Source organism: Rutilus rutilus (assembly GCF_951802725.1).
Source record: "Rutilus rutilus genome assembly, chromosome: 5".
NCBI lineage: Eukaryota > Metazoa > Chordata > Actinopteri > Cypriniformes > Leuciscidae > Rutilus > Rutilus rutilus.
In genome coordinates this window covers 41,334,782-41,360,225 of record NC_140213.1, presented here as the reverse complement: position 1 = coordinate 41,360,225, position 25,444 = coordinate 41,334,782, and the positions used below count along the sequence as shown (strand labels likewise).

The 25,444-nt window shown below is 39.9% G+C and overlaps 1 protein-coding gene across 1 annotated transcript in view; it reads right to left on the bottom strand.

Moving 5' to 3' along the window:
* Positions 1 to 202: 202 nt before the first annotated feature.
* mctp2a (multiple C2 domains, transmembrane 2a) overlaps positions 203 to 25,444 on the bottom strand; it is a 49,678-nt gene continuing 24,436 nt past the window's right edge. Inside the window, exons 18-23 of the mRNA XM_084409921.1 lie at positions 12,836 to 12,955; positions 11,490 to 11,531; positions 6,649 to 6,758; positions 5,946 to 6,055; positions 4,050 to 4,147; positions 203 to 942 (exon numbers count right to left, since the gene is read on the bottom strand). Coding sequence (XP_084266047.1) covers positions 874 to 942; positions 4,050 to 4,147; positions 5,946 to 6,055; positions 6,649 to 6,758; positions 11,490 to 11,531; positions 12,836 to 12,955 — 549 coding nt within the window. The 3' untranslated portion in view covers positions 203 to 873. The remainder of the gene's footprint in view (positions 943 to 4,049; positions 4,148 to 5,945; positions 6,056 to 6,648; positions 6,759 to 11,489; positions 11,532 to 12,835; positions 12,956 to 25,444) is intronic.

The window sequence follows — 25,444 nt, the reverse complement described above, 5'->3', positions numbered from 1 at the left end:
ATGAGCTCTCTCATCTGGACCTTGTTATTGTCAGCGAACTACAAAAGCAGTGCATTAGCTGACTGCTCTGGACACACTGAGACTTTGATGTTTTCCTCAACAGTGACCAGCATCCTCTTCTGAAGTGTGGCCCGGGTAATAATGCTGTGCATCCTTCACAAATAATGCGGAGTTAAGGATGCGAGAGAAGAAAAACACATTTAAGAAGTCAAACTTTTAGTTATCTTCTTCATTTCATCTTTATATGCAGCATAAATGTACAAAACGTGGAAGATTAATATATATAAAAAAAAAAAAACATCACAGAATAAAACATCTTGAACAGTAGGCTGCCTTTGCATGAATAAAAATAATTAATGACATTTAGTATTTTCCATTGTATTAAGAGTTATAAATATTTTACCCTCATTTAAATATTTCCTGCTGTAAACACAAGCAACAGGAAGCACGTATGAGCTGTATGTTTTGTGGCTAATTTTTCCTTTGTTAAATGAACCAGAATGTGGTCTCTAAAAAGACTTTAATATATGAATAGGCTGTGTCGTATTTCATTGCATTTCAGCGTGACCACATGCAGAGGCTGGTGAAGCCCGCCTTTACCTTCATATGCTCAGATACTGTGACCGTGAGTTCGCAAGGGCCAAAGACCCCGTCAGCAGGGGCCCCCCTCTCTCACACACACACACACGGATACAAATATAAGCACACACACACACACAGAACAACACAGTCGATGAATACACCTCAGTGGCAATGCGGATGGCTTGGCACAAGGGGGCTCCTTCTCCTCCACTCGCACTGGGGCATTATGACTTAAACAGACCGTGTCCTGAAACGCCGCCCGTCTCTTTCATCCGACACGTCCATCGGGTTTCAGCGCAAGCGTTTCTTCTTCACCGGGCCCTGGTTGCCGAGCTCGGCTCTCAGTTCGCTGTACTGCACCTGTAAAAACAAACAGCTCTTTGGTCAGACGCAGGTAATCGGAGCTGAGGCCCGCTCACGGTAATGGCTCCCCTGAGGAGAGCCGGTGCAGGGGGAAAGCCAGGCGGGCGCGGCTGTAATGAATCATGTTTTAAACACAGGAGCAGAGGGGATTAATCACAAGGAGGAAAGATTTGAAAAGTCAAGGGTTCCGTACCGACACAGCGGTGACTATACCACCCCCACCTATAAGGGAACTATACTGGTTGAGCAGACCCGCTGTCTTAGGTCCTCGCAAACCGAGGAGTTGCGAGTTGTGTCCTTCCTGAGAAAAGTTTGTTGGAGACTAATTATAGCAGCTTGTAGGCAGGAGTAAGTGCCTGTATGGCTCCGTCTGGGGCATTGCGGTTACAGATGATCACACACTTCCCTCGTTTCAGATGAACATGCTGTTTACTTTACTTAAAGCAGGGAGTGAACTCAGGTCGGAGGTGAAGGTCGGCGTGATGAAAGTAGAGTTTCACCGAGGTATGAGAAACACTGAATAAAGATTTTTTCCTGGAGCTCACAGCGTATCCACGAACAACTTCTAGACTGCCATTAAACATGTTCAGATCTGGCATTCAAATAGATATGGAGTTAAAGTACAGCCTGTGTTCAATTAATAAGAAATTGCTATATGAATGAAAAGTCAGCCCTTCTCTTTCCGCAAAATGTCATAATGTGATGTTTCAGCATGTGAAAAGGACACTTTATCCCATGACTAATAAATGGGCCAAATTTAGTTTTACACTCCAGATGCAACTGCATTTCAGTTAAAAACTTTATTGGCAAATAAGGGGTTGGAAGCACCAGGAATTTTATTAAGACAGTGCTGGAAAACACCAGCGCCTGAGTGCAAACGCACAGAAGATCGTTTTCTCCATCTTCACTAGTTTATTGTAGCTTATTATGTTTTCTAATAATTAATTAGACAAAACTGTTAAACAAAGAAGAGAAACGGTATATGAAAAAGCATTATATCCGATAGTACTTTCTCATATGCTGTCAGCATTCAGCAAATACAGTATGCATTTATATAATTCTATCATTGTTTAAACTAATCTTTGAATTTCTAATTATTATGTATTTCCACAAACCTCGCTAACTACAGTGAATCCAGAAGTTGCTATCTAAAGTATAACTCTATTTTACAGGTTTATTTTTCATCAACATCTGTCATGACAACTCTCAGAGTGTTTGGCATGGTAATTGATATGACAATGTTAATATGTTTGGTCTTGGCAGAATAAATCTGCTACAATGCTACTTCTGCAGAGAAGACCTGCTACTGCCAGTACATACACGACACGCTGCTGCTTTACAATATAACATACATGAATTACCCATAGCAGATTTATACAGGTGGAGCTCGGGAAGGTGGAGAATTTCTGAAAGCACGCTACAAACTACTACAGCAAACACTGTCCAAGCATTTGAAGGTTGAACAGCAAGCTCATTGGCATTTCAGACACATTATCAAGCCCAGGTGCTCCTGGATTGCAAACCTCCAAAAACACTCTGATTTTCCTTTCACAGTTAAGAGTAACATCAGCCTCTGAAAATGGCATTAAAGGCATCTTTTCTTGTCCAAGGCCACCCTTCAGTCCAAACGACGTACAGAATCGACAAATAATTAAATATGGCATGAGGCTGATGGGACTCGAAAGTGTGGAGAATGCGTCCAAATGATTTTCTTGTTTGTTTCTCCTCGAAACAATAACCTGGAGGTGTATCTGTAAGGTAGGGACTGCACACTAATTACCAGGCCCTGATTATGAGAATGGGAGATGGAGCACAAGGGAACAAAGAGACGCGGCAGCCTCAGAACATGAAACTGTCCTCAGAACTGACAGATGCTGCTTATTTTAGGACAGAGGGCCGCTGTATGAAGTCCAGTTTTGAGGGTTTGTGTTTGAAGAACTGCACAGGCACTAATTGCCAAGTCATTTTCGGAACCGTGAGACTGGAGTCAATTTGAGCTTTTGTAACGTGCTGTTTATTTGGTCAATCCTTTTTTTAGCGTTAAGGTTCGAACATTGTAAACTTAACGGGGACAGCATGGATTTGCATACCTTTTTGGTATGGTTAATGACCACTGTGCCGTTTTATTGGCATTTTGTTCTTTAAAAAGTGGCTTGCTTCTTTTTTTTCTTTTTTTTTTTGCTAAAGATCATTCTGTCTTCCCATTTTTGGTGTGTTCCATTTAAATGAACAGCAGGCAGTTCATCCAACCACGAAAACATACTTCAAAAGGCTTAAAAACTCAGCAATGGTTTCCATCTTGTTTTGCCAACTTTCTGCTTCCACATGCCAAAACCAGTGTGTCATGCTGGCTTCATCTATCCACACAGACATATGTTAACGTAAAGTTGCAGAGGTTCATCCCAGGAGGTTTGTCTGAGCCAATCACTCAAGCTCTCCAGTATCTGAGCAGGACAGAAAGCATTGACAACAGTTAAATAGCCATGTTGACGGAGAAAAGCGTCCTATGCAGAACGCTTTGTCACAGTAGGACCTGCTTTGGATCCCGACTTCTGAATCGCACTCAGGGTCCGAAAGACAGAGCGAGACTCTCAGCGTTTGGCTGCACATCCGCGGGCTTATGATGTAACCCTGAATGACATATCAGCCATGGATAATGTTTCATCACATATGGCGCCCAGCAGGACAGCGTTGGCTCAACACTTCATTAATCGAGTCCTCCAACCTGATGTGACGGGGGCCGCCACACTGCCAGTGTGCAGACACCGACCCCTTAGCAATCCCTGAACCCTCTACAGCACCCTTCTTTTATCACAGGCCGACAAAACTGATAATCAGGGACAAGGCTGAAGCGTTAAGGCCGAGGATAGATCAGAGCGGACCCCATCCAGGCAGCCGGGTGACTCCATCAAGACATGCTGGGAAATAATTGGGCCAGGGGCCGCCTTTAAAGGCACGAGTCCATTAATAATCAAACACAGCCAGAGGAAATATCCTGGGTAACACTTGGGAATTCTGAGAGCAAATAATGCAGACATCTTCAGGGAATTCCTTCCTTGTCTCCGCCCCTCCCTCTCTCTCTAAATGTAAAACTGGACCCTTACCTTTTGAATATCAGAAGGCACCCTCTTGAGAAAATCCAGTATTTCATCTGTGTTAATGGCATATGGGTTGATAAGCTTCTTGGTAAATTTGTTAACACCTGTGAAAACAAGCATGAATTAATAAATACAGTTACCCGCCGCACTTGCAGGTATCTTACTGGCAAAAAAAACCTTGACCCAACAAACATTTGTCACTTTATCTGCTGTAATTCATACTGCTATGTGATTGGAAGTGCATATAAATAAATACACGCAAGGTATATCGCGGTTCACACTACTGCTGTATTTGTGATGCCATTTAACTGCAACAAGAGCAAAGCATTGCGCTGACACTAGCTGTGTTTCCATCCACCTATTTTTATGTGCATTTAGGGATATCGCATAAAAAACGCTGAATGGAAACGGCAAGATGCACATAAATAAAAATAAAATAATTCATTGAGGCAGTTAATTTTTTTTATCCGATTAGAAAACAAACGCATAAACTACGATGGAAACACATTTACCAAAAAGATTCCTCGATGAACATCAAAAAAGATGTGGCCACATGATATGACTGCATAACTGGACTAACCAGCAGATCGATCGTGTTCCACAGCATCTGAAATGTTCTTTTGGTCATTCTGAAATACCTAAGCCAAAGTCTGTCATCAAAGTGGTTCGGTATAATGACCTCCCAGAACTGTCTTAAACGACTGCGTTCACAAACAGCAGGCATCGGCCTCCGAAAGAAAGATAGCATGCCAGCATTTATTGTGTTTTGTATGCGTGCTCTGAGGCGCAAGTAATTTATTACGGTATATACAAAATAAAAAATAAAACTGCTGCAGCAATTTTCATTTTTCTTAGTGATATTTGGCAACAGTTTATCAGGAAGTGAAGATTCTTTTCTCTTCAGCTCACTGGAAGGAAACGATGCTTTATTCGCAAATGCTCTTTGGATAGCATCACACTTTTTTTTTTTTTTTTTATGAAAACATTAAGAAGAATACGCTACTGTTCAAAGGTTTGGGGTCAGTATGTTTTTTATATCATTATTAAATAAAGAAATGACATCAAGGACACATTAAATTGATCAAATAAAGCTACAGTAAAGACATTTATAATGTTACAAAAAAGTCTATTTTAAATAAATGCTGTTCTTTTGAACTTTGTATTCAATGTTTCAGTTTACACAAAAAATATTAAGCACCACAAATTATTTCTATGAATAATACATGTTTCTTGAGCAGCAAATCAGAATATTAGAATGATTTCTGAAAGATCATGTGACACTGAAGGCTAGTAATAGCTGTTGAAAATTTTATATTAAAATAGAACAGTTTTTACTGTATTTTTGATCAAATAAATGCAAGAGACTTTTTTCATAAACATTACAAAATCTTACTGACCCAAAACTTGTACATATTATATATAATTCCATATTTTAAGACAAGAAACATTACAGTATGTGAATTTCTTTTTTTCCTGCACACTTCCAATCATCAAAACTAATCATCATAAACGTGAAACCTCTAATTGACGTTAGGGGCATTAATACGGCAGAATAATGCCCACGCTCGCTAACTCTTTCTTTCTAACTGTACATACATCAAACTTTCACAAGATTGCAAAGCCTCAGTGCAGCTGGTCTCCCCAGCCAACAGCGGATCATGTTCATGATTCTGATCAGCTGTCACAGGTAGAGTTATGGAAATGGATCACTTTTTAAATAGCTTTCGTCAGGCGTCAGTAAAGGAGTTCGAGCTCAAAGCTCAGAGACAGTAAAGTGTGATTCTTTCTAAAACACCTCTGCATGACTTCCATTTAAAGGAAAGTGGAGACAGCTTAACAGCAGCACTGGAGTATCACGCATGATTGGGTGAAAGGGCTACACATGGTGTCTCACTTACTTACCCCACACTAAAACTATGTAGCGCAGTGGGATGAAGTACAAGGCAGTAGTCGCCAGAAACAGAGCCAGGCAAGCCAGGGATGACAAGAACGGCACTGACCAGTTGAATGTGCTGTCAATGGAGACACAAGACATTAATTCATTTTCATAAATTATATATGAATAAATACATGTACATTATTTTTGGACATGTATGATATTAACAGTTCAGGTTCCTTGCTATAACAATGTTTTAGTGCAAAGTAAAATAAAAATCTGTACATCTGTAAGCTGTAAACTTTTGACAATAAAGTCATACAATTTGGAGATTAAAGGCATAATATTACATAAATATAAAATAAAATAAAATAAAATCTCTATATATATATATAATGAAAGGGCATGAATAATTACAATAGTTCATCCAAGTAGCAGCAAAAATGCAAGAAATGTATTTGAAGATTTAGATCATTCTTTAGGATAGTTTACCAACAAAGAAATCCTTGCTTTTGGTATATCAGTTATCATTAGCATCCATCTCATAATAATATTATAGATTTATTCTCTATTTATTTTATTTAAACGTGGCACTAAACAGTCTTTTTAATAAAAGGACACATAAAATGCATTTTGTTTTTTTTATTAATGAAGCTATTTGACAAAGAACTTATGAGCACAAGTGCATAATGTGAGCTTCAGAAGAGGTATAAAATGCTCTGTTCTTACTTTTTCACTCTTTCCCCGATGCAAGCCACTTCATCTAAAGTGCTCTGAACTGTAAGCACAATTTCTTGAACCATGTGGATTTTTTCCATCAGTCCTCTTTTCTCTGATTCCTGAAGAGAAAGAAAAAAAAGACAGACTGATGAGGGAAGTCAGCTGCTAGAAGCCTACAAAGGAAGAGCAGTTTATTTCCAGAGTGCCATCACCAGTATTTCATCTAGTCAATGGCCTGTAATGAGCTTCTGTAACATCTCCTCAGACGTGAAAATGTGTCAGCCTCTCCTCCAGAGCTGTCACGAATCTAGGAGTATTTCAGCATTTGTCAGGCGCAAACAATAAAGGTGCATCACAATCAAAGATTAAGCGGAGGAGGAAAAAGATGTAAAAATGGCAATCAGAAAGCATACAGAGAGAGAGAGAGAGAGAGTGAGTTAAAGTACACAGACGGCGTAAGACGCCAACTTGCGAGGTCGTCTAATCCACGAGTCTCTGCCGGGCATGTCTTGGCTCGTTTCCTAGGGTGCAAGCTTTTTCGAGTACCAGTTCTTGGCGTATGAAAACTCCGAGTTGCCCACCTTATGGCAAGATTGAGTGCAGGGTTGAAATCATTGGATTTATCGTTTTCTGTATCTGAGCTCGTGGGAGAAAGATTGCAATGTCTGAGTGTAATCCTGTTATACAAAGCAATGTTTTTACTTCTTGTAAGAGAGATGGGAAATCCCATTGTCTTTTTGTATTTTGATGCATCACACAGTATTGGGTTGCCACGTAATTCAGAGACATGGGCTAAATGGACTTTCGATGAGAAAAAAAAGAGAGAGATTCTATTCCATTTTACTTAAAGAAGATTGCTAGGGTAATCTAACGTCCAAAGCAACATGATCACATCAGAGAAATCCTCCAGCATAAGAGCCCATGAGTATAGTTCTCCAAAGGGGGAAGAGAAGAAAGAGAAAGAGAGAGAAACGAGAAGCCCTCACATCAAAAGGATGGAATAATGACAGGAGTAATGATGGATAGTATGGGGGGGGAGAAAGACAAACATGTGATCGAGCGCTGTATATGTTTGTGTAAGCGACCGTCCCCCAGACAGCGGGGCCGGCGAGTCGGCCCCTGGGAAAGCTCAGCCCAGACTCCCCACTGTCACTCTCCATTCGGCCCCAGACACAGGGAACCATGGGAAGCCAGTCATGCCTCCACTCAGCACAACCCGTCAACTCCAGCGACACACAGCATGTCCGTACACAGAGACTAGGATATCAATCAAGACAAAATCAACATGCCTCCTGTTATGAGTCATTTAAAATCCCTCATTTGTGAGGAAAGTGTCAAAGGAGGATAAAGTGCAGAAGATGATATATTCTTTCAGTGTATCAACTGTGTTTGATTTCAGCTCAAATGTATTTAGTGTTTCTTTGCTTAATGACTCTCCACCAACCGCAAAAAAAAAATGAACTTAGTGCTCCCAAAAAAATATTTGAACACTTAAGTCACATAATAGATAACAAAATATCAAATCAAGTGGCGACTATTTAAAAGAAAGAGATCACAAAGTTTATTTTCGAGCAAAACAAGACGTTCTGGGTTTCTAGGTTTGGTAATAATTATGACCTGCTCAGAAAAAGAAAAAAAATCTGGTTCTTTCTATGTCTCATAATGTTTCTTTTTATTTCCTTTTTTTCTATTTTAACATTAACAAATCTGAATGATTATTTATTTTTTTTAATATTTGCATTTTGTTTTCTGATGAAGCTATTTGGCAGAACAGATATTTGCATACGTAAACCTATGAGCACAATTGAGCTTGAGTAGTATAAAAAGCTCCGTTTTTGACTTTTTCAGTCTTTCCTCAATGCAAGCCACCTAATATACTGTAAAGTGTTGTAAACTGTAAGATTATAAAAGATCTGTTCGATGCTGGTCAAAAATAAAGTGTGATCATGCCCATAGTTAATGTGATGAACTCCACCTATTGTTTTGTTTTGTGTTGCAGGTGTCAACTTGCTTTAATATTATGTTATCTAATGATATTTTTTTAGTTTCCAAAACCTTTTTGGGTTCACTGTACATGTGAGGTAACGTTTGTCACAGATTGCTTTGATAAGGCTGTAAAATCTTAAAATGACAAACATGAAATATTCATATTAATGGAGACCAAAAGATGACAGTGAAAGCATGCATAGAAGCGCGATATACAAGTTCTCTGGACTTTTGCAATTCATCTTTCTGAACCTCCTTGAAGTCAGACATCCTTTTTTTTTCTCGCCTCTGAGGTGGAAACACATTTTTTCACCATAAATAAACTATCCTACATGTCTACTGATTAGAAAACGTGTGTCAGATCATATTCTCAATTCAGATGAAATTGTCACATAACTTTTATGTTGGCTTAATAGGGAACAGATTGCACAAAGGCAAACAGAAAATGCAGTTTCACAGGGATGCTCGGCACAATCAAAAAAAAAAAAAAAAAAAAGCAAGCCAGGGTTCATTTAACATTCCTGTAATTGGGTAAATGGCATCAAATTTGAATATTCATTCAAAGCTGGTGCAAATATTCGCGACTCACTTATTCCACAACGGAATAACCAGAGGAACGCACCTAAATAAAACACCTGCGTTATTGGCTAAATGTGTTGCAAATGGGTTTGTTAAAGCCGACAACCACCGTACAAACAAGCACAAAACACCCAGCGCTCCCTAATGGATATGTCACAGGATTGTGCACTCTGGAATACACAATGATTATGACATCAACACTCTGTCCTTGTGGTGTGTGCTGAAGGTGATATGTTAGATGTGAGGGGGGAGAGGGCTTGAGGGTTAGAAGAGCACCGATGATACCCTGGGCTACGGTGGAAGACGGGGGTCTAGCCAAAGCCTGGTACTCTTAGGTGACCTGTGCCCAGGGAACAGGGCCTCTCGGTCATTTGGGACACGCATCCAGGGGGTTGTTTTCTCTTCTATCCTCTGGTTTTCTGATGTGATTCAAACCAGTGTCTGTGTGCTCAACACAATTGATACCGAAAGCCGAAGGGAAGTTACATCGCCGCGCGTGATTTGTAAATGTCTCTCTCCCCCAGGACAGATTCGTGCTCGTAGAGGAGATCTGTTATTATTTCTGCAGTATCGCGGCTTCTCCCATCGACTTTCTTAAGCTTCATTCCATCGCAGCTGCAGGTTTACATATTCTCTTCCTCCAGGGGAAAACACACTGAAAAACAGGCGGTAATCGTAACCTCCTCAGAGGGGACAGCCTTTATCCCCATGTTAACCAAAGAGGAGGAAAAAAACGGCACCTTTGAAGTGATCAAATTTAACACCGATCATTCTCCAACCCCAAAACATTAGCTGCGATGACTTTGATAGGAAGTGTAACGCTACACTGTTTGATCTGCCTGCGTGAAACTGAAGTCAAAGTGAAAAAACATAACAGGACTTTGAAACAAGCCACCTTAAATTAGAGCTGACAACTTAAAATAAACATGGACATCTGGGTAATTTGATAAATGAAAGGAGATATTTCATTTACACATGACGTGAAAGGGTGTAAAAACACAATATATCGCACTAGAAAAATACGGTTAATTATATTACTTGTAATTATAATGAAATAATACAAATAAATAAATGCACAGGCAGTCCAAGAACGGACATGCAAGGTCGAATTTGTACTGCTTCAATTCAATATTCCAAGCTAATTATTCAAATTAAATGGTTTATCTTAATTTAAACGCACACATTCCCAAATCCAAATATTTATAAGGCTTATATGTCTTCTTCTTTTTTATTTTATTTTTTTATACCCACGAACTCGTTTCTCCCTCCAAGATATATTACAATTGTTTAGCTGCTGGGCGTAAACTAATGTGCATGCACACACATATCATGCGTTTCATCCGTGAATTATCTGCTTGGCTTGGATAGGATTTGGAAGAGGGAGCTGTTTTTAACAGAGGGGTTCCTCTCAACAGATGAAGCTAGCCTGCGGTCATCATAGCAGAATATATTGAGCACATTATGAATATGAATCCTAGGCCCTAGCCGTACAGCGCAAGGGTCAGCGCTCGGAGGCTTAGAGCTGTGCACTTCCGCACATCCAAGTCAGAAAGCAATAACGCATTATCTTCCTGTTAACTCGTTCTTCTCTGGACCAGACAGCGTGGCCTAAAATGATTATGAGCCTGCCCTGCCTCATTATGAATTTATTCAGCACTCAGCATTCAGATTTTGACCATTATGACAGTTTACCATCCACACGCACCACACAACGAAACCATACCAGCTTAAATCGTGTTGTTTTTTAAAGGCAAAAAAAATGAAGGATGTTTGTACTGTTTCTTTTTTTTTTTAATGACTGAATATTTTAAGAATAATTGGATCTAAGCAGATTTGGGAGAATTTGTAATTAGTCTAATGACTCATCTTAAGCATAAAAAAATAAAAATGCTAAAAGGAGTTCAACTGCAGTCCAGCCTCCCTATTTTGCCATGCCTGCCTCAAAATCCTTACAATGCCTCCATTCCCCAGCGGAAGGCAAACTTCAATTAATGATGCCGTTCTGTGCTTATTTCTGCGTTTCAAAGGACCACAGCAAAGCAACCAAATCCATTTGTTGTATGAGCGAGGATTCCCAGAGGACTGGTGTGAAAGTACTAGAGGGAAAATGCGCTTGCTGAATCGTCTGTCCTCATTTTGAATGTATTTAAGTTGCAGTCCTGAGTTAAACGCATTATTAAAGGTACAGCGTACAGTCCATCTATGCAGAACCCCAAGGACAGCTCAGAGAGGCTCTATAAAAGTCAGCGGTTAATCAAAAACCACGCATGACCCCGGCAAAATACCTTTTCATCTTCGTCCTCGTCCTCGGCCACGGACATGTTCTCCTGTGAAAGAAGAAGAAAGAGACAGAGAGCGGATGAGATTGAGACACGTGGGCAATGGAGCATTTTCTTAACAAACACCTCGTAATGAAACCTTCGCTTGTATATACACCCCCATTGGGAGAGGCCTTGTTGCCGTAGCAACTGCCTCTCGGGTGACCTCGCACAAAAGGAGGAGGTGAATGAGAAGGGCCTTCCTCACAAGAGCGATGTCACAACCAAGCAATCTAATTTCTTCACAACAAACACGTACACACACTCACACATGCACCTGAAACCAAAAGGAATGCATTTAATCTTGGCCGTTCGGGTGCCTAGACCGCTCTTAAGTCATCCCTGACCATTTCTGGCTATTGAATGCAACTGTGGCACTCTTATCCGCTAGGTGTATTTCAGACATCTTAACCTTTGTGAATGCTGAATTTATAGATAACATGGATCTAATTAGGAAGGGCTGACCAATTAATGTCTTTAGAAATGCTGTGAAAAGACTGATTTCAGTCGTGTAAGGTGTATAATGTGCTCTAAATTATCTAATGACTCTCTGGAATATTTAATTCTGAGTGGTAAAGCAACATTCGGATAGTGCCATAATATATATATGGGGTTTCCTACGTTGCTGTGCTTGTTTCATATCATCCATATCATTAATGTTGAAAACAGTTGTGCTGCTTAACATTTTTGTGGAAATGGTGATACTTTTATTAACTTGCATTTATTAAATGGAAATCTTTTGTAATAGTGTAAATGTCTTCACTGGCACTTTTGGTCAATTTAATGCATCCTTGCTGAATAAAAGTATAAAAAATTTTTTTAAAATCTTACCACAAATGTTTGAATGGTATCATTGTTTCCACAAAAATGTTAAGCAGCAAAAACTGTTTTCAACATTGATAATAATAATAGTAAACGTTTCTTGAGCAGCAAATCAGCATTTTAGAATGATTTCTGATGGAATATTTCTAAAGGAATCAATTACATTTTCAGTTTTCAGTTTTTAAAAATTGTAATAATATTTCACGATATTACTGTTTTTACTGTATTTTTGATTAAATAAATGCAACCTTGGTGAGCATAAAATACTTCTTTCAAAAACATAAACACGTTTGGCAGGTACTGTATATGACATCACTCACATCAGATATCTGTAGACAGAACGTCTATTAATATTAATCATTCTTCAGTAGAATCTGTGAGGTTTAAAACTGATGCTTGTCATTTCTAAATCCTGTGAGTCACCAGCACAGACTCTGACTTATTAGGGACCATTTTCTGTGCAGCTGAGTGGGCGACATCACAGCACTCACCAAGTCCTGACTGGAGCTGGCCATGCCTGGTGTGATGTGGAAGTAGTTCCAGCCAATGAGCAGGAGGAGGAAGAGGGGCAACATGAACAGATCCCAAAGCCAGACTGTCAACACAAATATCTAAGAGAGAGAGAGATGGTATTAAACAGGGTATGAGGATTCCAGACAGCACAGTTGGCAATGCTGCCCACACACACACACATATGCATTTCCTCTAATATTACATTGGAAATTAACTCTTAGAAAATAGAAAGATTGACACAGAGACTCTAAACCTTGTCATAACAAGAACACTGTAGTGCAAAGTCCAAGCATCGTTTCCGGCACCTCATAAAGGTGCCCGTGCCAGAATCTGTGTGTCGTGGTATAGGAGATTTTAATATTTCAAAAACCCATTTGCAATTGATTAACACTATGCTGGTGTGTAATTCGGATGTGACAAAACGGAGCATCTGACAGGAGCGGGTCCTCCACACTTGCTCTGATGTACTGCATTTCAAATGCTTCCTGACTGCACTGCATTCCTGCTGCCTGACCTATAGCACTCGTATGCGTTTTACCACTGCGGAGAGAGACTGCGAACACTCAAGACCCCTGGTAGAAATAAGATGAATAATCCTTCAGATTTCCATAAGAGAAATAGGTGCACAACACCCACAGCACCGAGCAGCACGCCGCTAATTGGCCGGCTGAATTTAAAGCCAGCTAGCGGCAACTTAATGAGCCTGAGAAATAATAAGATGACTGTAAAAACAGACATTCTCAGGGAACATTATTATAAAAATGCACTCTGCACATTACAACTCAACCGATCTGTAACATAACATCTACACTTGAGCATTTATGTCAGCAAATTTCATAAATGTACTGCTATAAATAACTGAAACATTGATTCAAAGAAAACTAGGGATGCAAAATATACCGGTGCCATAATATTTATCAGAGACATTTATATTGTATTTGTATTATAATAGTTGACGTATATCGGCTAATACTGAATATTTAATTGTGCACAATCAATGATGTCTATTTTATATTTCGATTACCTTTGCTGCCACCTTCATAATTTGAATTATGCTGAATAATTTATTTATGTGTTAATGATAAGGAAATCTGCATTATACAATGGGAAATAGGCACATGATGATGATCCCAAAAGTCATTGCATTTTTCTCCTAATGTATACTACACAACTAATCTGTGAACACAATAAGAAATAACATTTAAAAATATATATATATTTAATAAAAAATAAGGGCTTATAAAAAAATATTGGTATCACTTTACAATAAGGTCCCATTAGTTAACTCTTTCCCTGCCATTGCAGAAATTTTCTGGCAATCCATGTTTTCACTGTTATACGGTAGGAGCGCTATTACACCTCTTCTGAAAGAGTACCGAATCTCCAGATTAAAACAGGCAAAAAAGTTTTGCTTTTGCAATTATTCTTATGAAACTTACCCAGATTCAAGTGTTGATAAAAAAGAACGCATGAAGCTAGAATAAAATGTTTTGTTACAAATAAATTAAAAAGCTCAGGCTCTGTTCTTTCTTTTGAACAAAATATTCTGGTTAACTTTAGTTGATGCATTAACTAACATGGCCCCGCCCTGCTTGCCACAATAATAAAATATATTTAATATAAATAAAATCTTAAATAATAATTGCACTACATCAGGGTATTTCCACAATAAACTTTTGAAACAATGCACATCACATCTGCCTAACCTGAATTTAAATGAATACATCTGAATTTCTCACACTGCGCGAGCGTTGTAGATTTCGTTTGAAGGTCACAAGAACGAGCTTGTACCTACACAGAACAACAGGCTTGCATTTCCATGGCGTGCTGGAGGCTTGTTAGAGACAATATGTTTGACTTAAGTTGGACGGGGCCTGCAGGCCTTACTTTAAATCTAGTACAGTACCAGCATGTTCCTGTCATATCAGCCAGTGGCCAGACATCGCGCTCTGGGCAGTCTACCTACTGCCACTCCTAAGCTAGGTTCACTTTCACACATGCCTGCACGCACACGTACACACACACACACACACACACACACACACAAACACAGCCACAGCCACCAGGGATATGAGAATCGTGCTTAATGCACAGAGCACTTGGACAACAACCCCGCAGGCACAACAACAACAGTGCACACATCTGGGTCTTTCTTTAATAATTCATTACAAATTTAGTCACACTATACTATTGGAGATGGCTGAATCTCTTTAACTCCTTATTCAATCTGTACTAGCGCACAGATTCAAGCTGAAAACCGGTTGAATTCGAGCGGCAGTAGTCGCTTCCACTTGTGGGACCCCACGCGGAGGGGCCCGCCTTCATCCTCACCCTCAGATAAACTCGAAGGGCTTATCAACAGGTTAGCTGCCATAAGTGATACCTTCCAAAGTAAGGGAGAAAGTGAGAGAGCCGAGATGGAAAAAACCTGGCGACAGCCCAGCAGGAATGTTGAACCTGCTTGCCCTGCCTGCAGAAGCTTCTACATTAACTACTAAAGTCTAATTGCCTGGTCCCTGTCTTCCCATGCGAGTCAACAGTAGGAGCCCATTCATTTGCAGCCTGTGAGTCTAGAGAGAGAGAGAATCTGTCACAGGTATTCATAATCGTCCACTAATGCAAATTTCCGCTCAACTGCTCGCAGGCTTGGTGGACAAGATAAAAGCACACAGAAATACAGTCAAATGTATTGTGTCTAAATGTAGCATCTAAATTACTGGATAAACAAAACCTGTCAGAAATGTCTTCATTGCGTCCCCAACAGTGTGAATGTGGAAGCATGCTGGATTTACGTGCCTTTTCCCCAGTGCTAATAAAAACAGAACAGGGAACATTTGGAAAAGTCTCTCTGATTTCGGTGTGAAGGCAGTGTCCGATAGCCTTGGGTTAATAAGCAGAGTTAAGCCGGGCTCAGACTACAGGAGTTTCAGGCCGATTTCGGCCCGACTTACCCCTCCCGACATTCTGAGAAAAAAATCGGCCCAATGTTCGGCCCAGATTATCTGGTAAAGTGTTTACAGATCAAATCTTAAACCTCCCGATCTGCTCGCAAATACATCGGGGCCGCCCTGACAATATCAAACATGTTTGATATTTAGGATTTTAAATCACGTCAGTACTTCCGCAATAGCCAATAAGAGACGAGTCTACAAGGAGACGTGTTGGAACTTTTGAAATGGCGACCGCGAAACAACAAGCAGCTGTACGGGTCTGGTGGACAGCAGCAACAACACGACTGCCTTTATAATGTCTCCTCATATAATGAATCCATTTTGAAAGAAGAAAATCTCCTTATGTGCATGATGCAACCAGATTTCACAATTGGTTGAGATTTACAAACTCGTGTAGTCTGAGCCCGGCTTAAGTGGTTCGTGTTTTATTAGCGCAGTGATTAAAATCTGTCAGGTTTTACCTCGTCCTCGCTTTCCTTTAGAGTCAATTTATATTGAAGAAGAAATCCAGCTGTATACTGGTTTACCTTTTAAACACCGTGATGTTTTACTGCTTAAGTACGTTAAGTGCAAACAGAATTGCTCATTTTTCTTACTGTCACATGTATTGGCTACAAAGCTACATAGCACTACATTTTAGGCGACTTTTTCTTTTTTACAGAGAACATGACACGTCTGGAATCAAACCTGTGCCTTCCACATGAGGGCCATAAAGAGCATCCACTGCTGGGCCACACGAAAAGAGCCATTAACTGCTGTGATTCAATTGAGCTGGAACTACTATGAGCAACTGAAGTCAAGTCTTTTATATTCTTTAACAGCCATGAATAACACCTGTAACCATAGTGACAGTGACGGAAATAAAGATGAAAGATGGCGACTTCTATAAGACCAGAAAGTCTTAGTTAACACTTAACAACTGGCTCTTTTTTTTCTTTTTTTAAAAACAAATATATCAAAGGCAGTGTTGCCTTGTCCATATGCATATTAGGGCTCATTGACTGGTTGCAAAGTTCCTGGTCTTATTTCCAGAATACAATCGTGAACTTGGGCTTGTTTAGGCTTATTTGGTAAGGAAAGTGAGTTATATTGGGTTTGTTTTGTCAGACCCAGTTGCTTGTTTTTCAATCGAGATCTGGCAACAATGAGCCCAGACTTTGGTTTGAGCTCTGACCACACACACAGCAAGTCTAAAACCTACTGTTGACACAGCTCATCTCCGAGTCTACAAGTTATTCCAACCCCACCGACAAAAAAAAAAAAAACCAGACAAGCATGTATACAATGCAAAGAGGCTATTTACATTGCTGTCCAGCGTTGTGTCCACTCACACAGAACACATTTCCCAAAACTCACTCTCAAAATGCAGGTGTGAGCCCTGCAATATTGCAATTATCAGTTTATAACTGTATATACACCATATTTAGCAAAGCTTGTACACACATTCTACAGCTATATGACCCCAAAAAATAGTGTCGAGTGTCCAAAGAGGGAAAGATGATTTGGAATGATACTAAGAGTGTGTTGTTGTGGATTGCTGTAGGTGATGGAGATGCCCTCTCCTCACACACCAACAAGGATCACCAGAAGACCGGCCAAACAGGGGGTTAAGAACCGCCTGACGGATTTGTTTTAGCGCGCAGCTAATATGATTGCACTAAATGTATTTCTGAGGCCTCTCTAGACGATCCCCTGTTCAGAGGAATTCCTATACCTAATAATAAAGCACTCAGCGATTAAAAGTGTGAATAAAATAAGTCCTGGAGCCGAAGCCCGGCTGGCAGCAGAACGCCACCCACGCTCTCCAGGGAGGGGGAGAGGAGAACAAAAGGACAAAGACGCCCTCACTAAGAGTTTATACAATCCTGCAAATTGATTAAACGGCAAAGGGGTGGAGAGAGGCTACCAAATCAGACTACTTACTGACAGACTAAACACAAGTGGTGTGGAGGGCTGGGAAAAAACACTCCACAGCTACTGATAAATGTAAACATGCATCACTGTGGGAGTACAATAACCTCCATCCATCTGAATTTCAAAGTCAGAACATGCAGAATAAAAATACATATACCATATATACGTACTGTACTTTACAGCAGGGTGCAACAGTTTGAGTGAACTAAGGAAAATGTGTATATTTTGTCTACTTTAAATGATTCAGATTATTTCATTAGCCTAATTTAGGTTCATTTGCTAGTATGTGGTTTGTCCACCTTTTGCTTTAATGACAGCAGCACTCAAGCCGTCATTAAAGTGTCAAACATGATGATCATATTCTCTGGCATGATCTGAGAATGATCCAAAAAGCATCTGACCGACTGTACAAAGGAGTTCTCATGATCAGAGTCACATTTTTAAAATATTTTGTTTATTTTATATATAGAGTACTGTTCAAATTTTTAAAATGGTTTTAAAAGAAGTCTCTTATTCTCACTGTATTTTGATCACTGTAGTAATATTGTGAAATATTATTCCAATTTAAAAATAGCTGTTTTAAAATCTAATTTATTCCTGTGATGCAAAGCTCTTTGCATTCAGTCTTCAGTGTCACATGATCCTTCAGAAATCATTCTAATATGCTGATTTGGTGGTCAAAAAACATTTATTATTATGTATTACCATTGTTGAAAAGAATAGCATTCATTTGAAATAGAATTGTGTCACTTTTGATCAATGCAATTCATTCTTGCTCAATAAAAAATTCGTATTGACCCTGAATTTTGAATTCCGGGTATTTTCATGGTCTCAGACATTTGGACCCCACTGTATATCAACTACAGTACTTCATATATAGAAAAGGACACAACACTGACTGGCTAAAACAACCCAGAATTTATAAAGGGAGATTAGTTTCACTAAAAGCATTTTCATAAGAGCAATATAAATCCATTCAGTGTGTTAATGAACACAGAAAGAGAAACTGAGCAAGGATCATGTCCAGTAAAGTTGGTGTTTGAATCAGAGGCAGTCTTAAGTCCATAAATCATCAACACGGCAATGTGGGGAGAATTAGCGAGATAACACTGGACATATTGGGCTGCTGTAAGACGCATATGAAAAATTCAAAACTGTTTTGAGCTATTACACAGCCGGACAAAATAACTAAACAAGTCTCAGCGGGCTTGACTTTAGAACAATTTAGATTTATAGAACAGTCTCTTCAATGGCCGCTGAACACATTTTTTAGAAGCACTTTACACAGGTAACTACTCGGAGCATTAACATTTTAGATTTGTGCATATTTACTGGGAAATCTATTCTGTGTGTGGATGCTCAAGAGCAAGTGAGCTCTAACTAAACCATGAGGAGAAGTTTGAGTCTCTCGTGTCCCTCTCATGCATTTATCTTCCGCAGCAGCGAGACACATGCAACGGCAGCCGTGCCTTATGAGGGTCAGACGAAGGGCTGTGGACGGATGCCAGAATACATGAACGTATCTGTGCAAATCTAACAAGGCTGACTATTGGCTGCAGGCTTAATGCGTATGTGTGTGTTTGAGAGACCCGATGAAACCGGGCAACTTTAATGTGAACAGAGGATCCTTACAGCGTTGCCACACTTTTCCCTCTTTCTCTGGCTTTTTTCCAAGGTGAAATGTAGGGCGATGCGAGAAACATACATCAGTGTCTTGATTAAAACACAGAAAAATGACAACATTTGCACTGAATCAAAGGCCCCAGTGGCAGTAACAGTCATACATGTCCGCAGTAAGCAATCGAGACAAAAAAAGAGACCTTGAGAGACATGGAGAAGCTTGTGTACAGCTACAGTAAATGCACACCAAGACCCATTGAGCTGTGTTCAGATTGGAGAGTTTCAGGATTCAGAACTGTGAATGGTGTGACAAAGATCAGGTTTAAATATTTCTACAACATTACACCGTCTCTATTATTCACCAATATGTCCAGTAAACTGAGTAAATGGTATTGGTGGGTCATTCATGAATGATTCGTTCATTGTTTCTGTTATGTGACAAACGAGCAAAAGATTTGGGAGGTGAACTAATCCTTTGTGTTATCTTTGGCTGCATTATAATGATTTTCTAATTTGGAATATGTTCAATTATTGCTTATGCCAACGTGTACGAGGAATTTGGTCACTGAAAATGCAAGTTCGTTCATTTTTTATCCGATTTATACAATAATATATCTACATGAAATACTCTCTGCTATTCACCAATATGCCCATCCGTGCAGGCCAGACACTTGACAAAAGTAGCAAATTTTTTGACAATATATTTTAAATATAATGCGTTTTTATAAAGTTTTTATAATATCAAAGAATATTTGGTGGCTAATTAATTCAATTAAAACATGTAATCTGTTGGAATGTAAATGAAATACAATGATGACTGTTTTAATTAAATTATTTTAAATTAATCTTGCTATTGTGGATATCATTAACAATTTATTATGAAACATTCAAAAAATTATTCTGAAATTAAGACAATTATATTCTATTTATAATTCCTTGTAGATCTAATTATTCCCAAACATAGACATACTGAAATAGATAAAGTGTAGCATATAACGTGATCCTGCAAGCGCACTGCAGGCTGTGAGTGCATGATACATGTTTGTGATTCTCGGCTCATGTCCTTATCAGTGGAGCGGTGGAGTGGACTGTGTGCGCCCAGAGGGAGCGAGAGCGAGAGAGGGAGAGATAAAGTCTCTCTGTCACCGGCGGTGTGGAGGCCAGCGTACAGAGCCCTGTGGTGCCTGTCAGCGGCTGGCACAGCGACCCCACCCCGCCGCACTGGCCACCAGTGTTTAATCCATGTTGGGAGCGTTAACATTCAGCGACCTCACGGGTGACAGATCTGCCATGCGAGCCTTCTCCCCTGGGGCAGACGGCACCCCGAGTGTCAGCTCGGCTCACGGAAGCTCACACACACATACGAGCGCATACGTCACAGCCAGTCGACCACGGGCGCCCGGGGAGAGTTGTCCTCTGTGACTGTGGAGGTGGCGAGCGTGTTAGTGCTGGTCATTACGACACGCAAACGCACACAGACATGTGCATCAGGGTTAAAGACGGAGCATGTTTGCTCGCCGGCAGTAATAGGCAAAAAAAAAAAAATGAGAGCGGAATGCAAGCTGTTTATGCTAAAGCATGTTTATGCACAGATGGAAGGAGAATATTAAAAATATGTACAAATTATGCAAAGCAAACAATGAATATGTAAACATGCAAACTGCATGCGCACATTTAAGTGGAGTGATCATAAAAACGTACACTCGTATGTAAAAAGCACAAGCGGAGTGAAGGGAGGAGCTGTCAGCGGCGCTACTGTCAGTGTGAAGGATAAGAGGGATGTGCGCGGGGTCAAGGCAGACTCGCCGCTGAGCCCCAGGAGCCGAACGATGACACGGAGCATACACATCTCAATAACAACACTGACACTGTCAAATCTCCAGCCATCACTGCACTGTTAGCGGACGCTCAAATCCAGCTCTTTAATTATTAATCCCTTCCTCCAGAGTTTCAGGAAGAGCCCGTGCACATATATCACTATCAAGGGTTCGCCCTCCTGTCATACTCGCAGCACAAACTCCTTGACAGTTTCTTAAAGCCCATGAGGCACACAGCGGGACCCACACACACACATTCATTTCAGTGTAGCTGTCCAGGGAAACTTTCAGAGTGAAGCGAAACAAAGGTAAGGGACAAAGAAAACCCTGACAGACAAAGATCTAACACAAAGACTGGAGCTGTCAATCGATTAAAACATTTAAGGGAATGAAGTGCGTGACATGTTCATTAAATAATCAAATTAATTGCATAGAAATTAGCCAAAAATGTAAATTATGTCATTGTTTACTCGTCCTAATGTTTGTTCCAAACCTCTATGACTTTCTCTTTACGGTGGAACACAGAAAAAGAATTGAGAATCTTTGACCATTCAATGGAAGTCAATGGTAACCGGAACCGAAAGTCATACAGGTTTGGGACGACATAAGGGTGAATAAATGATGAATTTTAATATTACTAATAGATATTAGATGTTGTATGTTATTGTTGCACGTCATGTGCCAAAGTTCTCTTCAATTTGTTTATTTTTGCTGGTCTCAAGCTAAATGTTTACACCCAAGTCACAGAAGCAACTATATATATTGTTTGACTCTGTAAAAGCTTAACCTTTAACCTTTTTATTTGACAATTTCTTCAAATTCTTTTTGGTCGGCTCCCTAGAATTCTGATTGGTCAATCGTGGTCATGTACTGACCACCCTGTTTGAGTTTATATTGCTCTAAAGATTGGCAGTAAATTATTGAACCAAGTAAATTATTGTTCAGACATAACCATTTAGCTTTAGAAGACAATATATTGCGTTTTGTCCACAGCTAGGCTGACTTAGTTCACATAGGAATTGTGGTTGCATTCCATCTGCACTAATTGTTGGTCCACACATATGCAGACAGATGTCTTTGGCCAATATGGTTTGCTCCTTTTTAGTGTTCTGCACCACGTTTTTAAAAAAAGTTCTGTTGGGCCTGCGCTGAGTGTGACCTTGTGGAAACCTTGCTCAAATTGAAGGGAAATTCCTTGTTGGGGAATTACAATTAAAAGTATTAATATATTTCTTTAAGTAATTAACTGTACCGAATTAACATTAAATTGACAGCCCTAGCACAGACATGAGATGCCATGCTGGAAAACCCCTCAATATCAGGAGATCATTGCGTTTTCCTGAGGACATCACACGAGTTAACTGAAATAACGAATCGGGTCGTGGAAACGCTGATAATCAGTCTAATCCCGGCTGTCCCAGTAAGCCAGTTAATAGCTTAGACCGTGCCCGCCACTTTATAGCGTTCCCCCAGGACCCAGGAACCTGCCTAGACCCCGTCCTGCTATCATCTGGTGCTGGCGATTCTGCTAGACAGAAACAGGAAGAGAGAGAATGAGAGAGAGAGAGAACGCTCCGTCACAGCTGCCAACTGTGTTTACAGCTGCACGGCATCAAACATTCATCAGATGCCATCTTTACAGTCTGTGATGTGAAGCAATCAGCATTTCACAGCCTGTCAAATGATGTCGAAACCGCTTGCTACCTGGCAGTGTCAAAAAGGGAAAGAAAAAAAATCTTAAACACGCTCACACACACAAACACGCGTGCAGGTTTTCCTTTCTAGTCCAGACTACTGACAGACGAAGCAAGCTCATATGTTAAAATATTAATTCTACTTAAATACTTAAAAGACTCTAATGACAGCAAAGCTCCAAATCAGCTTTCAAGTGTAAATAATCTCTTTTTTCCTCACCCTTCGATCCCTTTCATCTTTATTGAAAAAGCTTGAAACTACAGAGTTCAGAAGCTGCAAATTTGGCCAGTTAATGCCTGGCTGCGTAATGCTCATTTAGCCTGTGGTGGAAACTTTTTGGAGTCTGTTTGCTCTGTGTAATGCGCTGTAAGAAATTACTTTGCTTAATGCTTACCATCCGAATTGTCACCGGCCTGCTCTCGACTAATACCTGTTCTCATCGCCGGCCCTGTGTGAGTGTGTGCATGCATGTTTGGACAGTGCTGTAGCTCCATCTACAGGCCACAGTGAGACATGCAGCAGAGAACTCTGTGTGACCCCTCTGCAGTCTCCACTGATGTATGCCACATTCATCTTTCTCAGTAAGTGCAAGCCACATCTAAAAAGTGGTATTTTATAAAGATTTGATCTGACACGGGCCCTCCTTCTTGGACTTACTGTAGTTGTCGGACTTTATAAGTGCTGTTTCTAGGCTCATTACTGTTGCATAAACAAGCAATAAAAAATATTCAACTATGTAAGCAGTCTGTCTGGTTAAGAGAGCACGGCTGCATGCTTTTGGGAGATATATTAAGCGTTTTTTTTTTCTCTCAAATGTATATGCAGATGCTCCTAATGAGACTGGAAGTATTAAAAACAGTGCCTTGGGTGGACATGCATAAAAAATTCAAAGGAACACTTAACAGTGGGATTTATGCAATAAAAATCTGCATAATCACTAAAACCTCACAAAAGTTTAAAAAAGTAATATATGTAACACATGTTATTACTGATACAAATGTATTACATTGTAATATATATATGTAGGCCTACTAAGTTAAGCTTTTATTTTTAGGTAATATCCTTATAGTGTAATTATACAATTAAGGATTGAGTAATATTAGATACTAACATGTACGGTTAAGGTTGGGTTTGGGGTTGCGCTTTACTTTAGGGTACGTGCCCTTACATTAAGAAAGTACTGGGTAATATAAGGTAACTACATGGGTTATTATTAACCAGTTATTGTAATTACTATAATAATTGCATAGTATGTACATGGGGTACAGGCACTGTAAAATAAAATGTTACCAAATGTAATAACTTAATCATGATATCAATATCCTATTGTCTGATTTCTTATGCTTGCTTAGTGTAAAGTATCTTGTTTTAAGGTAGAGAGAGTTTAAGGTTTTTGTCTGGAAAACAAGACAAAAATACTTATGAAGTAAGTTATTTTTGCAGTGTTTTGCTTGTTGTTGCACGCTAGGTGATTTTGAACAACCTTAGCCATTCAAAGTTATAAGACAAATCACTCAACTAGTGACTTTACAGGTGCACTTATGTTAAACTTAACTTCCCTCCTTCAGAGGTCCAATCAGAGTTTCTTTGCATAACAAAGAATATATTATTATACAATATAGAAAAGTTTAGTGCATATATATATATATACACACATGCACAAAGCAGAGGATATTCAAACGAAAACACATGCACCCACACACATATTTCCCACTCTCCACAGATGAAAGCTGTGTTTTGCGAGAGGGAGCGTGTATATGCGCTCTGCTGTGTGCAGGTCGGGGTGGTGACCTCTGGGATTTCCAGCACTGGGGTGGGAGTGTGTTCCGGGAACAGGCGCTGCCTGTGCAACCTACAGACCTGGACAAAGAAACCGCAGCACCACAAATGCATTATAAGTTGCGTAAAGTGTAAAAGCTACAGGACAGAGACTCCACTGGCTCTATGAATAATGTATTGTAATGTATTTTAAATATATGTTTGTAAAGTAAATAGTATCCTCTCTCCACTGGCTACTTTGTGTACTACATTCCAAGTATACAGGCCTACATTATTAAATGAAACGGCTGACATGACTACGATGACATGGATTGGATGAGAACACGTCGAGGAAAGCACGGTCTCCTCTAATTATGCTCTTCTTAGAGGCAAGCATCTGTCAATGTCTGACTCTGTTACCTTATTACGGCAGCCTACAGATATGCATACACCCATAGAGCGAGAGAAAGACAGATATGTGTTTGTTGACCCTTGTGGGTTACGCGCTGTTTTATAGACGTCGTGCAACATGTATGGTAATTAAACGTTGTGAGAGAGTACAAAAAAGCATGAAACTGGTCTTTAAAGCTATAAAAAAACGCACAGTTGAGATTCACCCCTCCGGCCTGTTGTTTCTAAAGCCTAGACGGTTTACACAGGTGCCCTATTTTCATTCTTCCTGTCATTTCCATAGCTCAGCATCACCTGCACAGCTTTGAACGCAGTGGTGCGGAAACAGGCCACATGCTAGTGGAGAAGAGATGATATTCTTTCTGTTCTCAACCCCACGTGTGCAGACAAAGATAGAGCGGGCAACGGGACGTCCCACGCC